Consider the following 15,731-nt stretch of genomic DNA (forward strand, 5'->3'; position numbering starts at 1 on the left):
TCATCCCCTAAAAAAAAACTGAAAAAAGTACAAGCTAAGAAGAGATCATAAATTTAGATTGGTTTAATCAAGACTTCTTCAGGCACTTCTTGATCTTCAAAATTATATACCTCATCTGGCCCTCTCCACATTTGTTCCTCATCTATAAATGGGCCCAGGACTCTCCTGAACGAAGGCAGGGCCTAGGCCTGATGTTAAGGGTTCTTTTTGGTTTTCAGATCTCTGATTCTAATCAGAAAATAAAGCTTTGGAAATATCTCTTAGAGTCGACATTTACACTGAAATTTACAATTCAATAAAAACATTCTAAGGTGCCTCATTACAAGAATCATCTCTGTTTTATTTATTTTACATAATAATGATTTAAATTGAATACATTTGGACACAGTAAATATTTGACATGAAAAGTAGTTGTATCAGAATGGAGGTCAGAAAAATAGCAACTCATCTTACACATAATAACATAAAATATTATTCTGTCTGATCATTTAAGTGTTACAAATCCTGAGAATATTACACATTGAACAAACTAGATACTACTTTATAATTATTTCTTGGAAATTTTTAAAAAATGCTTCGAGATACAAATCACCTATGTATTAAACATGAGTCTTTTACGTTTTACAAAGAGTTTAAACAAATATATCAAATAATTACAGTTCAGTGGCTCTTAAAAAAACTATTAGTCAGGTTCAAGGACACACTGTTCCACAATTTCCCGTAAGTTGGGGTTCTCCATTGCAGCTGCCACTCGCTCTTTGTCATTTATTTGCTTGTTGACTGCAAAACACACAGACAAAAGTTAGCAGAACTGTGTCAATATATAGTAACAGACAGTATTTTTATTAGCCTGTAGAAACATAGAATTTAACTGCCTGAGAACTTAAAGCTGGCTTTGGTTAATAATTCATAATTTCTGGAAAGGAGACTTAAAGAGAAAAATATCCCCTATAATCCCACTACTCTACCACAGCTATTTTCATTTCCTTCTTTCCAGTCTTTATCCATACACATATTTCCACAGAGTTAAATTCAGAGTAAATATAATTTTGAAAATTGCTATTTTTCCTCTTAAGCCTATTTTTTAAATTAGGGTTAACAGCAAAAATTATGTGTTCTAAATTAATTATGAAGACTATGCTACAATGAGCACCTTTAAACATATAGCCTTCTTTTTACAAAGATTCTTTTTTTAAGAAAGATTTTATTTTCCCTTTTTCTCCCCAAAGCCCCCTGGTACATAGTTGTGTATTTTTAGTTGTGGGTCCTTCTAGTTGTGGTATGTGGGATGCCGCCTCAGCATGGCTTGATGAGTGGTGCCATGTCCGCACCCAGGAACCAAACCAGCAATGCCCTGGACCGCTGAAGCAGAGTGCACGAACTTAACCACTCGGCCACGGGGCTGGCCCTGCTACAAGTACTCTTGATGGAAGAGTTTAAAAGAGATGTTCATATTCTTTTTTCTTTTTTTTTTTCCACTGAGGAAGATCAGCCCTGAGCCAACATCTGTTGCAAATCCTCCTCTTTCTTTGCTTGAGGAAGATTAGCTCTGAGCTAACATCTGTGCCAATCTTCCTCCACTTTACATGTGGGTCGCCACCACAGCATGGCTGACAAGTGGTGTAGGTCTGTGCCTGGGATCCAAACCCATGAACCCAGGCCACCAAAGTGGAGCATGCCAAACTTAACCACTATACCACTGAGCCAGCCCCAAGAGTTGTCCTTATTCTTAATGTGGGCTAACTTTTCTGGGATTCTGCTAAAATGTCTCATGCAGAAAACATATATATATTCCATAAACAATTTCAACTCATTCTGTTTCTTCCTACTACAATGTAGGCTCCACAAAGGCAAGGATGTATTTCAAAGGTTGAATTGTGCCTATACATAGAAGACACTCAAGAAATACTTACCAAAGGAAAAACCTCAAATCTTAAGGTTTAAGACTATTGCTGTTATAAAATCCTCTGATTAACAGGAGTTTCAAAAGCATAACCTCAGTGGATTTAGGGTACCTAAACTCTTTTATTCTTTAAATTAAGAGGTAGAAGCCCTCAGCTTATGGAATCTGAATAAATTTAACCCTTGAGGAGAAAAGAATAATCTACATGTCTGGAATTGTGAAAATAGGACATGGTTTTAGTAGTTTTCATGACAGTACCTAAAAAAGTTTCCTGGATGGGCTGTTCCTCTGAAAGCAGTGGGCTTCCCTCTCTTGTCTTCTCTTCTGAGTTTGTGTTTTTGTGCATTTCTTCCTGTGTGTGCTTTCCTGAGTCACTGTCTTCCTCTGTATGTCTATCTTATTGTTGCTCTTACTATATTACTGTCCCTTTCTTCGCCTCCTTTGCTGTCTTTTTCCAACTTCTCAATTTACCTAGCGATGAAAGCTAAACATAAGATGCATTTCAAATGCATTTCTCATTAGTTGCATTCTATCATTTGTAGATAAAATTTTGTTCTCTGTTTTTAATGTAACATAGATTATGCAGAACATTTTGTCCTTTGCTTTTCCCAAACCCCACCTCTGCTGTTTTTAAGTGGCTACTGATTCATTTCTGTCTGTAGGCCAGAGGTCCTCTATATACAAAAGTTCCCCACTCCCACTTAATACAGTAACGTAGAAAGATAACACCTACCCCAAGTTTCCCTAAAGCTTTACTTGCTAGACCTTCAGTTTCAATTTCAAGTACAGAGCTCTCAATCCTGCCACCAAAGAAAAGAATCAAGTCTTTAGAACTGACAAGTTGACGTTCCTAGAGCTGGCTATTCTGTATAGATGTGCAGACACTGACCTGAACCAGTCAATATCCACAGGGCCGAACTCTAGTTCACCCAGAGCCCCACTAAAAAAATTACTTCCTTGAAATGCCTAGGTTTCCACACCTCAAGGAAGAGACAATAACTGATTTTGCACTTTTTTGCAAGTAGTTACGTGGTTGGCAGAAGAACCTGGTATCCAAGATAAAGTACTATCTGAAATTGTTTTCTAATAACAGTTCAAGATTCACTTACTGTCTTCCTCTGTTGAGTGGGTTCCTTCAGAAATGTAGATTTCCAACTAGGAAGAAAAAATATTAAAGGTAAAACATTTAGAGTCTTCTCAGATGATGAGTGAGGTAGAAAGTACAATAGACTCAGGAGTCTGGGAATGAAAGCCCAGATCCTGTTTCCAACATCAAAGACTTAGGGACAAATCCCTCACATCTTTTTCCTGAAACAAGGGCTGAAATTAGCAGGATTTTTTCATAAGAAATATACTTATTTCAAATAAGTATATAAGAATTAGTTCATATGCTCCAATGTTCTCTGGAGAGTAGACATGTCTTTCTTACATAGCATGATTTACTTACTGCAGGATTTTGGTCACCTGGGGAAGGCCTGCAGGAGGTATTCCCATTTTATTTTTTTGTGTGGCTACAAACAAATATAATAGTACACAAATGAGATCTCATACATGTTTTATTCACAGATATCTTTCCTCTGCACTCTACCTCTTCCTTCCAAATCCGTATCTAAACTTCCTTCCTGCCCCTTCCAAGAAAGCCACATTAATAATCTAGTGTAGTTTCTTCCATATTTTTCTCTATGCCCACATACTCTAACAGATTTCATCAACACACACAGACCCCTCAAGGCTGGAAGTTTCTTCTTATTGCTTATTTTACAAAAACAGATCGCATTATACAGTTTTCAGTATCCTCCTTTTCTCCTCCACCATGATCCTGATGAATTCATTCTCAAGTTCAGTATTGGTTAAGCCATCCCTCCTGGCCCTGCTGCACTCACTCCCTCAAATTAGCTAACCTCCAAGAACCAGAGCTTTTGAGACAAACGCACAAAAGTATTGCAAATCCTGCAGTAAGTAAATCATGCTATGTAATAAAGACATGTCTACTCTCCAGAGAACATTGGAGCATATGAACTATTTCTTATATACTTATTTGAAATGAGATAAACATTTTTATCTGAAAATAATCCTATCTCTGAAAAAAAACCATAGCCTATTATGACAAAAAGAGACCTTAGAAAAATACTTAGTATTTTTAATATTTAAAATTTAAAAGTATTTAAAATATTTTTAGTATTTAAAAATACTCCAGTATTTTTTAAAAGACAAAATGCCATATAGGCCAAGTGGTTAAATGCTCAACATTATTAGCCATCAGGGGAAACGCAAATCAAAACCACAATGAGTTATCACCTCAAACCCACTACGATGGCTATAATGAAAAAGACAGACAAAATAATAGTAAGTGTTGGTGAGGATGTGGAGAAATGAGAACCCTCATACACTGCTGGTGGGAAGGTAAAATGGTGGAGCGGCTAGGGAAAACAGTGCGGCAGTTCCTCAAAAGGTTAAATATAGAGTTACCATAGGATCCAGCAACTCCACTCCTAGGTCGAAGAGAAATGAAAACATACGCCCACACAAAAACTTGTACACAAATGTTCATAGCAGTCTATTATTCACAATAGACAAAAAGTGGAAATGACCCAAATGTCCATCAACTGATAAATGCATACATAAAATGTGGTATATCCACACAATGGAACAAGGTAAGGCAACAAAAAAGGAATGAAATACTGGTACATGTTACAACATGGATGAATTCTGAAAATATTATTCTAAGTGAAAGACATCAGTCTTAAAAGACCACTAATTCATTTAAATGAAATGTCCAGAATAGACAAATTTATAGAGACAAAAAGTAGATTAGTGTTTGCCTAGGGATGGGGAGATATGGGGAGTGACTGCTAATTCGTATGGCGTTTCTTATTGGTGAGATGTTCCAAACTGATAGTAGTAATGGTTGCACAATTCTGTGAATATTCCAAAAACCATTAAATTGCACACTTTAAATAGGTGAATTGTGTGATATGTGAATTAAATCTCAATAAAGCTGCTATAAAACAACAAAAAACATCTTCCTTACCTTATGTTTAAACGGTAAACACCGTTGAAGTTTTACTCTTAAGCACAGCCCTGAGGAGGAAAAAACAAAGGGCCCTTTTATCCCTTCTTAATGGTTCTTGAAAAAGCATACAGCTGTGTTTAGATGTCTCCATACAAACAGCTGAAAATAGCTTTGGCTCAATCCAGCGTAGGTCTCCTTTGAGCCTAGTACCACGCTAGCAACTTGAATATACAGATAGAATCTTACATATTCCTCATGACAAGCCAGTGAGCTAGGTTTTACCAATCCCATTCTACAAATTACGAAACCAAGGTCACAATGTAACTTGCCCACGGTCACTGAGCTAGTAAAGTGGAGGTAGCAGAGCTTGGATTGGAACTTAAGACCACTGCAAAGCCCAGGGCCTTTCTAATACATCAATTTGCCTTCAAGCAAAGGTCAATTCACTCGTTAAACTTTACCTAATGCCCACAACAGGCAAGGCCTTGCAAAAATTTGAAATCAAGAGCCACTTAAAAACGACCACAAAGAGGACTCTCAAATTTGGAATCCTCTCTGCCTGCAAGGTACAAATAGAGTTGTTTTCCTAACACAAGCTCCTCTGAAGTTCAGTTTATCAGTTTATCACCCTAATGCTAAGTCAAAGTTCAACTTTTTTTTTTTCCAGTTGAGACTTTTAAGAGAAATTAAAACTGGGCTTGGAAGAGACTCTCAGTGCCAATGTTCCACTTCTGCCTCACCTCAAAATAAGGACTGAATTTTTAACTAAATCTACAACTCTAGACGTGGAAGCTAAATCTACTGCTCTTATGAAGAGAAAGGGTTTCAGTAATAAGTTTGGGAAAAATAGAATCAGAATGAACTCTAGTCCCCTGGCTTTGTAGGCTTTTATTTGGAGCAATTTATTTCCTCTCCCAACTAATACATAAGAGCTCGTTATGCTATAAGGAACATTTCCTTAGTAGTTTGGTTTGATTAAAAGTAAACAACAATAACAAAATCCCAAACCATCCCAACACAACAAAAAATAATTGTTAAACTACCTATCTTTTCAGGAGGTATGAAATAATTTGCTTTTGGTCTTCTAAGTACCATTAGGTTTTCTAACAGAATCATTTGAAAAATCCCAGGATAGGAAAAAGCTCATTGTAGATGAGCTCCCATGAGACTGGGCCTAGCATAGAGTCTATAATGCAGTAATTCCATGGTAAATATTAGGGAACTCTAAAGAAAATATATAATTTCCTTCAAAGGATCTGCCTTAAACCCTATCTGGAGAATTCTTCTCTTCCCTCTGCCCCCACATTGTCCCTTAATTTGTTACTTGTTTACCATCTGAACATCCTCATGTGCTCTAGTTACTGTTGGTAGGTATTTTACCCATAAAGTAAATAATAACTGTTTTACCATTCACAAAGCACTTTCTTGAGCATCATTATCCTCAAGAAAGGCAGGATAGCCTAACTGAGAGAGATGCTTTAGATTCAAAACTAGCTCCACTACATAGTAGCTGTGTGACCCCGGGCAAGTTACTTAACCTCTGTGAGCTTCAGTTTCCTTATCTGCAAAACAAGTATTATAATAGTACCACCTTATATAAGGTTGCTATGAGGAGTAAATTGTTATGCCATATGCTTTAAACAGTACTTGACACATAATAAGTATCCAACAAACGTCAGCTATTACTATTTTACCATTTTCATTTTACAGCCGGGAACCAAGATGAGTGATTTGTTCAACATCACATGGCTAACAAGCAGCAGAGCTGGAAGCTGCATCTAGACCTCTTTCTCCAAATCCTATGCCCTTCACAGTGGACTACCTTCAGCCACTCTTGTCTGGACTAAGTCAACACAAATGCTAATCAACTATCTTAGCCACTTTCAACTTAAGTCTCACTTAAGACTTTGGCTGTCTTACCCAATCCACCCCTTTGAGTCTTCCTTATCTTTGGAATACTCACCAGGGTAACTCTGAGTAGGTGACAACCTAAGCAATCAGGTTGAAACTCTTACTCAGGTGCCTTTCCTTGCTTGGTACTACTTGCTTGTAGGAAACACCTCCCAAAACATCAGCCAGAAAGACAGCTCTCTTCATCAAGTTTTCCAATCATGTTGATTAAACACAACTACTATGACACACTACATACTACCCCCTAAAGAGCCAAGGGTCTTAACTGAAACCCATATCAAAAAGGCCCAAAAAAGTGACAAAACTTGGGGCTGCCCCAGTTAAGTTCGTGTGCTCTGCTTCAGTGGCCCAGGGTTCACCAGTTTGGATCCTGGGCACGGACCTACGCACCGCTTGGCAAGCCATGCTGTGGCAGGCATCCCATATATAAAGTACAGGAAGATGGGCACAGATGTCAGCTCAGGGCCAATCTGAAAAGGGCCAAGCAAAAAAGAGGAGAATTGGCAGTGGATGTTAGCTCAGAGCTAATCTTCCTCAAAAAAAAAGTGACAAAAATTTGTTCAAGAAGTGTACAGATCTGAAATATCAACCATAATCTAATCTTGACACCTTTACATAGTTATTTTTATTTCATGTGCTCTGTGTATGTGTCCACATAAACACAGTTTTTCAATAGCTGCAATCATAATGCAAATTCAACTTATCATTCAAGCTTTTTCATACATTTCTCACACAGATACTTTGAATATATTCATCATTTTCTTTTTTTTTATTGAGGTAACTTTGGTTTATAACATGTAAATTTCAGGTGTACATCATTCTATTTCGATTTTTGTGTAGATTACATCATGTTCACCACTCAAAGACTAATTACCATCCATCACCACACACATGTGCCCAATCACCCCTCTCACCCCCCTACCTTCCACCTTCCCCTCTGGTAACCACCAATGCAATCTCTTTCTCTATGTGTTTGTTTGTTGTTGTTGTTATTTTCTATTTATGAGTGAGATCATACAGTGTTTGACTTTCTCCCTCTGACTTATTTCGCTTAGCATAATACCATCAAGGTGTTGTGATCATTTTCAACAGAATATGAAATCCTATTATATTGGTGCCATTTCCTTATTAACAGATACTATAGATTCTTCCAAGTTTCATTATTATCAATTTAACCATAAATGTTTTATACATGCTATTATTTTCTTCTGTGAGATGATTTCCTTAATTTCTGGGTCATGTAGTATAAACTTTTTAATAAACACTTGCTAATATATACCCAGAGGCTTAAAAATATTTATGCCACATGACCCAATAATTCCACTTACAGGAATTTATCCTGAGACAATAACGAGAGATAAATAAAGATATTTACGTATAAAATTGTTCATCACAGTATTAGTTATAATTGTGAAAGGCTAGAAGTAGTCTAAATGATTATGAAAATTACAATACATCAATGTGATTAGCATGTAACCTATGCAACTATATAATTAAATAATATTTAGTGAGGAATAAAAAACATCCTGATCTATTGCATGCTTTCTACTACTTAACCCTTACAATTCCGTAGTATCTTTATTATCCCTAATTTACAGATAAGGAAACTGAGGCTCAGAAAGGTTAAGTAATTTGCCCAAGGCCACAAACTGGCAGAGCTGACACAACTGGAATTTTAGCCTAGAGTACATATTCTTTTATGACAACTGATTTTTATTTTCTTCTTTATGCTTTTGTGGAGTTTCAAAATTACTGCCAACAAACATGTTTACTTATACAATTTTTAAAAACAAAAAAATAAATGTTGCTTTTTGAAAAATCAATCTACTATAGGCTCCTAGGGTAGGGTAATAGACCCTCTATTTAAGGACTCATATATTAAACTATTTTAAGACACTCCCTTCACACCAGGATAGTAGCAATACTTTCGATATCTGTTGATTCACAAATTGTCCAATGATAAAAAATAAGTATTCATTCAGTATCTATGGATTCACAGACTCTCTAGACCCTCAAGATGTGGCCCATATGCTAGAAACTACTGATAGAGGGATCCCAGTCAACAAGAAGAGAAAGACAGAAATCATAATAGTAGGAGCAATAATAAAATATTTACCTTTTCAATCCTTTTAATAAACTTGTCTATTTTAAAACAGGTAACATGTTCCCATGGTTTGAAAACTTAAAAATATAAAAAAGTATACAGTAAAGTCTCCCTCCCACTCTGTCCCCCATCTGAGCAGTTCCCACCACCACTACTACCCACCCCCCATCACAGGTATTCATTTCTTATGTATTCCTTATGCATATGCAATCAAATACAAATGTAAATTTTTCCCCTTCTTTTTACACAAAGGTAGCAATATTATACTTGATTTTATTTCCTAACAGTATGCCATAGAGATCTTTCCATATCAGTACATGGAGACCTTCTTCATTCTTCTTTATAGCTGCATAGTACTCCATTGTTAATAGACATCATCACTGATTATTTAATCAATCCCCTAATGATGAACATTGGATTTGAAATAAACTTCCTTTATCTTCTTTCAACAAGGTATATATTCAAAGACACCTATTGTATCTTACTCTTAACTAATCTAAAATATTGGGAATGCAGCCTCTCAAATAGAAAACTACCTCAAAAAAATACCCTCCATCAGGACTTCTGCCCATACCACATAGAGGCCAATAGAGCAGCTAAAAGGTAGTCTGACAGCACCCACTCCAACCTCCAGGACGGAAGAGAGGAGCTGGCCTACATCCACTCTCCATTAATTGCAAGCATGTACACCTACGGGCAGCAGAATGGTGTAACTAAAGGAGAAACATGTCTGGAGTCAGGAGACCTGGGTTTGAGCCTCAGCTTCACCACTTCCTGGCTATACGATTCTGAGCAAGTCACTTAAACTCTCTGAGCCTGAGGTTCCTCATCTGTAAAAAGAATATATTAACATTAACTCTCTCATAGGCTAATTGTGAGGACTACAGAAGATGAATACATAAAAATGCTCTGTAAACCATAAAGTGTGATATATGATGCTAATTGTTATTTGGGGTCAATATCAGCTGGAATAATTTAGAATTAAAAAAAATACATAAATATAAAACTTTACCAATAAGAGTCGCCAAAGAGCAATGAGGTACTGTTGGCGTGAACCTGATAATAACCAAATAGTCTTCTTCATTTATCTCCTGAACCTCCACACAGCTTTCCGTCACCACTTCCAGTTCTTCTAAAGTATTGGGCTTCTCTGGGTCCCGGATAGTTCGAATCAAATCTAAAGGATCATGAGAGACAAGGTATTATGTTAAAACATGAATATTCTAAACATGGATGATTTTGCCAGTCCTGATCCAAAGACTGACTTCTTTTTATCTAAGCAAATACTACAACAGCTCCTCAGATTTCTGCAAGAAATTTCCACTAGTGGTTCCCTTTTGAGTAAACCCTTTTCTTGGATTATTACTAGATCGTATCCAGTTTCTTGGATCCAACATCGCAGAGAGAATAAAAGAATGGGGAAAGTGTCATAGAAGCTCATGAGGAAGAAATAACTTTTAGCTTGGGAGAATGTGGTATCAGGATTTATGGAAGTGGAATCAGAATCAAGCCTTTAAAAATGCCTAACATTTCAATATTTGACATTGAAGATGAAGTAAAGAACAGAGCTAGTTTGCCTGGAACCTGCCATAAGTGAAGAGGACATAAGAGTTTGGACCAGACCACCAAGGGTCTTTTATAGTCAGCTACAGGCAACAGGACGTCCTCAAGAGGTTTTGAACAAGGGAGTGACATGGACAGCATTACACTGTCAGCTGGTAAATCACCCACCAGCTGGTAGACCCAGAATAAAGAGCAGAGCCAGTGATACCAGCTGAAAAGAGCCAGACCTAATACTAGGCACATGATAACAGTAACACAGTGGATACAGACAAAGAAGTAATTTCAGAGGCAGAATGAAAAGAATTGGACAACTGGATGGAGAAGACAAGGAGAGGGAGAAGAGGAAGATGACCCAGATTTTAAGTCTAAGTGTCTGGGAGAACACTGACAGAATGAAAAAAAACGTGGAACAGAACAAGAAGAAATTTGGGTGGGCGCCTGGACAAATGGGTTTGATTTTAAATGTCATGATTTTGAGGTGCTTAAGGGGAAAACCAATGGAACATTCCAGCAAACACTGAACTATGGCATAAAGTTTAAGAGAGCATCAAGGCTAGAGTGGTTTTTGAAACCAGGGGATTCACAAAGAAGAATGAGTAGAATGGTAGTTTTCAACCTTGGTTGAAGAAATAAATCACCTAGAATGCTTAAAAACAAAAAGAAAAACTGATGTCTGAGCCCTACCCTCAGAGATTCTGATTTAATTGATTTGTAGTATGGCCTGGGCATTGACACTTTAAAAATTCCTCAGGTTCTTCTTACGTGCAGCCCCGTTTGAGAATCATTAACGTAGAGGAAAAGAGACTCAAGGACAGACGTGTGGGAAGCACCTAACTTAGGGATCAGGAAAAAGAAAAGCAAGACGCAGCAGAGAAGGGAGGAGGGGGTGGTGAACAACATCAAATGCTGCAGAAAAATTCAGGTTGACGAGAGCTAAAACAGGTCTTTGATTTGTCACCCAGGAGGTCACCTGTAAGAAAGCAGTGTCAGTAGAGAGGTGAAGGCAGAAGCCAGCTTGCAAAAGGGGAAGTGAGTGGGAACTGAAAATGTAGTCCTAGGGCTTTGGCGGGGAAGGGCAGAGAAAGGACAATGAGTTTAGAAAAAGCTAGAACAATGACAAGGATAGGGGAAACTTGAAGATGTTTCACAGCCCAAGGGGAAGGATCAAATAGAGGAAGAGAGTGTGACAATTTAAGAAGGGGAGGAAGCAGACTGGTAAATTAACAGAAGGGAATGAGACCAAGGATGTGGCAGCTTGAGCTGGCCTTGGAGAGGACAAGATTTCCTTCTTTGAGGTTGTAGAAAAAGATGGAAAAGGAGAATTATAAAGAGAAATGGTGAGTAGACAGGAGAGAAGCAGAGGGAGTTCACGTAGGATGGGTTTGATGTTCCCAAGCAGGAGGTTCTGTTCTGTTATTTATAGCAGCCCTGTAATCAGAAGTGCAGCTGGGAAAAACAATCAATCAAATTCTACCTTCTCCCCGGCAACTCCTGGGCTTATCGCTTGATTAGAGAAAGAATGAAAACGGAGGCAGGCAAGAGGACAAAGCTTCTTCCCCTTCAGAAGGCTGTGTTACCATGGGGCTCAGGGAAACAGAGGTTTTTGAAAAGGAATTTGCTGCCCCTCAACTTAGGCCTTTTCTCTGTAAGGCTCATTTCTACAAGTTGCATTATATTCCTCATACGCTACTTAACCCTGAAACTAAATCTCACCACTTACTAAACTTCTCTAGTTTCCTAGTGATTTGAGAGATTTGGATTTCTTTAGAGAGAAAGCAATGTTGTTCTCCTCACACTACTCCCCTAAAATTCTTCTATGGCTGTGCACTAACATTAAATTCTTCACTTACATTTCAAACTTCAGTATCCAATTCCAATCTGCTATCTAAAACAATTTTTGACCAACTCCACCTTTAACCACAAGCCCTATCCTGTACCCCCACCTATCTGCCATTCCCTAAAACATATTATTTTCTCACCTCCACACTTTTGCTGTAGTTTCCTCTGCTTAGTATGCCCTCTAGTCTCTATATGTCTAGATCCTACAAATTCTTCATCTCAAGTGTTTCCAGATCCCACAACCAGAGATTGGGATCCCTCCTTCCTCTGAATTTCTGTCTCTCTCACTCAGGTCTAAGGCCTTCTACTGCATATAATTAAAAAAAAATCCTATTCTTGCATATAAAGGTCCCCCTTAATAGAAGTTCGAGGACAAGAATCATCTCCCTTCCGAAGTTGTATCCCCAGTGCCCTGCTGTCCCTAGAGGCTGGAGACGGGTCTAACAGGACAGGAATGTGCCCATCTGCTTTGTGGAGATCATTCCACTCATAATTATCATCCAGCTGAGGTTGACTAAGTTCTGCCTCTAGCAAGAGAGAGGTAAACCAGATTAGTTCCAAAGGTTTTTTCCATCCCTGCTTCCTTCTACTGGCCTCCAATTCTCACGTGCATTATATTTGTATTCTTATGGTTAGATGTTTCACCCTCGGTCAGAAGGAATCTCAGAATGTTAGATGGATCCAGTTTTTCCAGGTTCCAAAAACAATACTACATAAGTCCAAAAAAGGAGAGTCTTAAGGCCATTGTGAAGTGTTAGGAAGTGCACTAAGTTTGGAATCAGACACTGGCTTTGTTTTTTGCTGTTTCCTCACTGATAGTGAGACCTCCAGGTAGTTGTTTAATCATTCTAAACCTGTTTCCTCATCTGTACGATGAAGATGGTCCCAAAGGATAAATAGAGACTATTTAATATATAGAGAGAGAAGACTACGTGTGTGTTTGTGTGTGTGTTTGTCTTTTGCACTCCAAGCTTGGCTGCGTTAAGGAACCATAAGTTCGAGGGCCGGCTATGAGAAGCCTATCTCGTCCTCTTCTCTCGGGGACCTCTGCCTATTGCCTTCGCAGCAGAAAAGAGTGACTGTGACCTTGGGCTAGTCCCCAATTCGGCAGTCACCCAGCAGTGCCCTCGGCAGTGGCAGCACGAGGACTGCGTGTCCAGGGTCTAGGAATAGGAAGGAAGGAGGGTCAAGTAGTGCCATCAGGCCAGCTTTTACTTCCTAACCAAGCACCCTAGACGCCTGCTCGGCCCATAAGTCTTGAGGTGGCCCTAGGACCTGGAGCAGACAAGGGAAATGGAGCGTTCAAGTCCTCCAGGTTCGGCTTGTCCAGGTTTAGGAAAAGCCTGGGTCGTAAGAAGACCCACATTCCCGCGTGACTTAGGCCCCCAGGAAAACGCTTCCCACGCTCCGGACGAGATCCGGCAAAACCCCGAGTCTCTACTCCCAAGCCCTCACGTGAGGCCTTCGTTACCCCCGCCTCCACATGTAACGCCAAATGCTGCCTTGGGTAAAATTAATTACCATAAACCTCTAGCGCTTTCTCTTCCATGGTCCGGGGCTGCCGGGCAGCTCCCCGCTCAGAGAGGCCCGAGAGCCACAGGACTCTGCTCAACGTCCAGGAGAGCAGCCCGGACACCTGCTCCATCCTCACGCTCCGCCATCCCTGGCGACTGTCCCACCCGAGCCACCGTCTCTCAGCAGCCGGCCTCGCAATTTGTCAACTTCCTGATCTTCAAACCGCCCAAGACAAGCCCAAAGGTCCCGGGGAGCAGAGAATAGGCGGGACTGGACGGAGCAGCGCGGAGGACCTAGGGAAGGGAACCGCAAGGACTACAAGCCCCAGCATGCTATGCTCGTTTTCGGCGGGACAAGAGAAAAAAATTTCTCGCGGCACGTGAGGCGCATTGCGTGATGGAACGCATGGGTCGTTTTCTTTGGAAGACGAAGAGCTGTATTCTGGGACGTGTAGTCTCCGCCGGGGGGGTTCGGTGGAGGGCTGGCATGTAACGGTCTGTTACCCGCCACTGACTGTCTCAGTCAGAGCCCTGGATAAGCTAAAGATGAATTCTGAAGAGGTAGGGGAAAGGAGCTCTTGATTTCTAGTGCTGCAGGAGCGTGTACACCGAGGGAACCGCTACCAGCCAAAGTTTTCTTACTTCCTAGTCGGGCCGGAAGCGAGTTTCCGTTGCTGGGAAACCGGATGTCTTGGGAGCCCAGTAAGGATGGTTAGATTTGGCGGGGGTGGAGGAGGGGCTTTTTCGTTTTCTCCTCTCATAGGGACTCAAGCCTGTACAACTCCCCACTACTGGCTGAATATTTCTGCCAGTCTCCTTCAAAGACAACTTAGAACTAGAGAGCTTTCCCTGTGTCCAGTGTGTCCAATAGTGACCTATCAGAGATCGCCATCCTAAAAAGAATGTCTTAAGCCCTCTGGTGTTCGTGGCTGAGATGGAGGCCAGTAACAAGGTTGATAATGTTAGTTTTATCCATCCATCCCTTCAGTCAAATCTCAGGTTTGGTCTTAGGTGCCAAGGATACAAAGATAGAACAGGCCTCTGCCCTCAAGCAGCTCACAGACCTGGGAGGGAGCCAACCCCTGATGTTGAGGAATTTGCAGTTAGAAACAAACTAAACCTTTTGTCAAAGTTTATGCCAAGTTTCATTTCATCTCTATTGAGAAGTCAGGATTATCTTGCAGAATAATCACATGGTAATATATCCCATTTATCTTTTTTTTTTTGAGGAAGATTAGCCCTGAGCTAACATCTGCTGCCAATCCTCCTCTTTTTGCTGAGGAAGATTGTCCCTGAGCTAACATCCGTACCCATCTTCCTCTACTTTATATGTGGGACGCCTACCATAGCATGGCTTGCCATGCGGTGCCATGTCTGCACCAAGGATCCTGGCCAGCAGACCCCTGGCGGTGGAAGCAGAACGTACACACCACTTAACCACTGTGCCACTGGTGGCCGGTATCCCATTTATCTTTAAACTGTTGTTTAAGGATAAAGTCTTGTCTAGCTGATTTAGACTTTAGGCTCACCAGACAACCAGCGAGTAGTTTAGGTCCCAGGAAAATTTTGTTCAGAGTTTAATAATTTCCCTGCCATCTGTTCCACTCCATTTACTCCACAGCAATCGAGAGGTTAATCCTAACTTCCTTACAACCAAGTTTAGGACACTGAAGTCTCACCTCCTCTGTGAGGCCTCCCAACTTCTCCAATCAGAAGTGATGATCTCTTTCAATGTGCCTCACAGCACACTAAAACACTGAACATGTTGAATTGTTAGCTTACATGCTTGTCTCCCTCAAGTGCCTAGGAGGCCAGGAGCTTCTTTATTTCTATATCTCAAACATGTAGGGTGACAGGTACACAGTAGATGCTCAACATATATTT

The 15,731-nt window shown here is 39.9% G+C and overlaps 1 protein-coding gene across 2 annotated transcripts; it reads right to left on the minus strand.

Moving 5' to 3' along the window:
* Positions 1–314: 314 nt before the first annotated feature.
* On the minus strand, positions 315–14,138 carry CIAO2A (cytosolic iron-sulfur assembly component 2A). Of its 2 annotated transcripts, none has more exons than XM_046649037.1 (5): positions 13,855–14,135; positions 9,944–10,108; positions 4,935–4,984; positions 3,013–3,058; positions 315–780 (listed from the first exon to the last, which is right to left on the minus strand). In XM_046649037.1, the coding sequence occupies exons 1-5, from the start codon at positions 13,976–13,978 to the stop codon at positions 683–685; spliced, it is 483 nt and encodes a 160-aa protein (XP_046504993.1). In that variant the 5' UTR covers positions 13,979–14,135; the 3' UTR covers positions 315–682. The 2 variants fall into 2 exon arrangements, with proteins under 2 accessions (XP_046504993.1, XP_046504999.1); XM_046649043.1 differs by lacking the exon at positions 315–780 and adding an exon at positions 2,648–2,703 and having other exon boundaries at positions 13,855–14,138.
* Between the last annotated feature and the right edge of the window lie 1,593 nt (positions 14,139–15,731).

The sequence above is a fragment of the Equus quagga genome, chromosome 2, assembly GCF_021613505.1.
Source record: "Equus quagga isolate Etosha38 chromosome 2, UCLA_HA_Equagga_1.0, whole genome shotgun sequence".
Taxonomy (NCBI): Eukaryota; Metazoa; Chordata; class Mammalia; order Perissodactyla; family Equidae; genus Equus; species Equus quagga.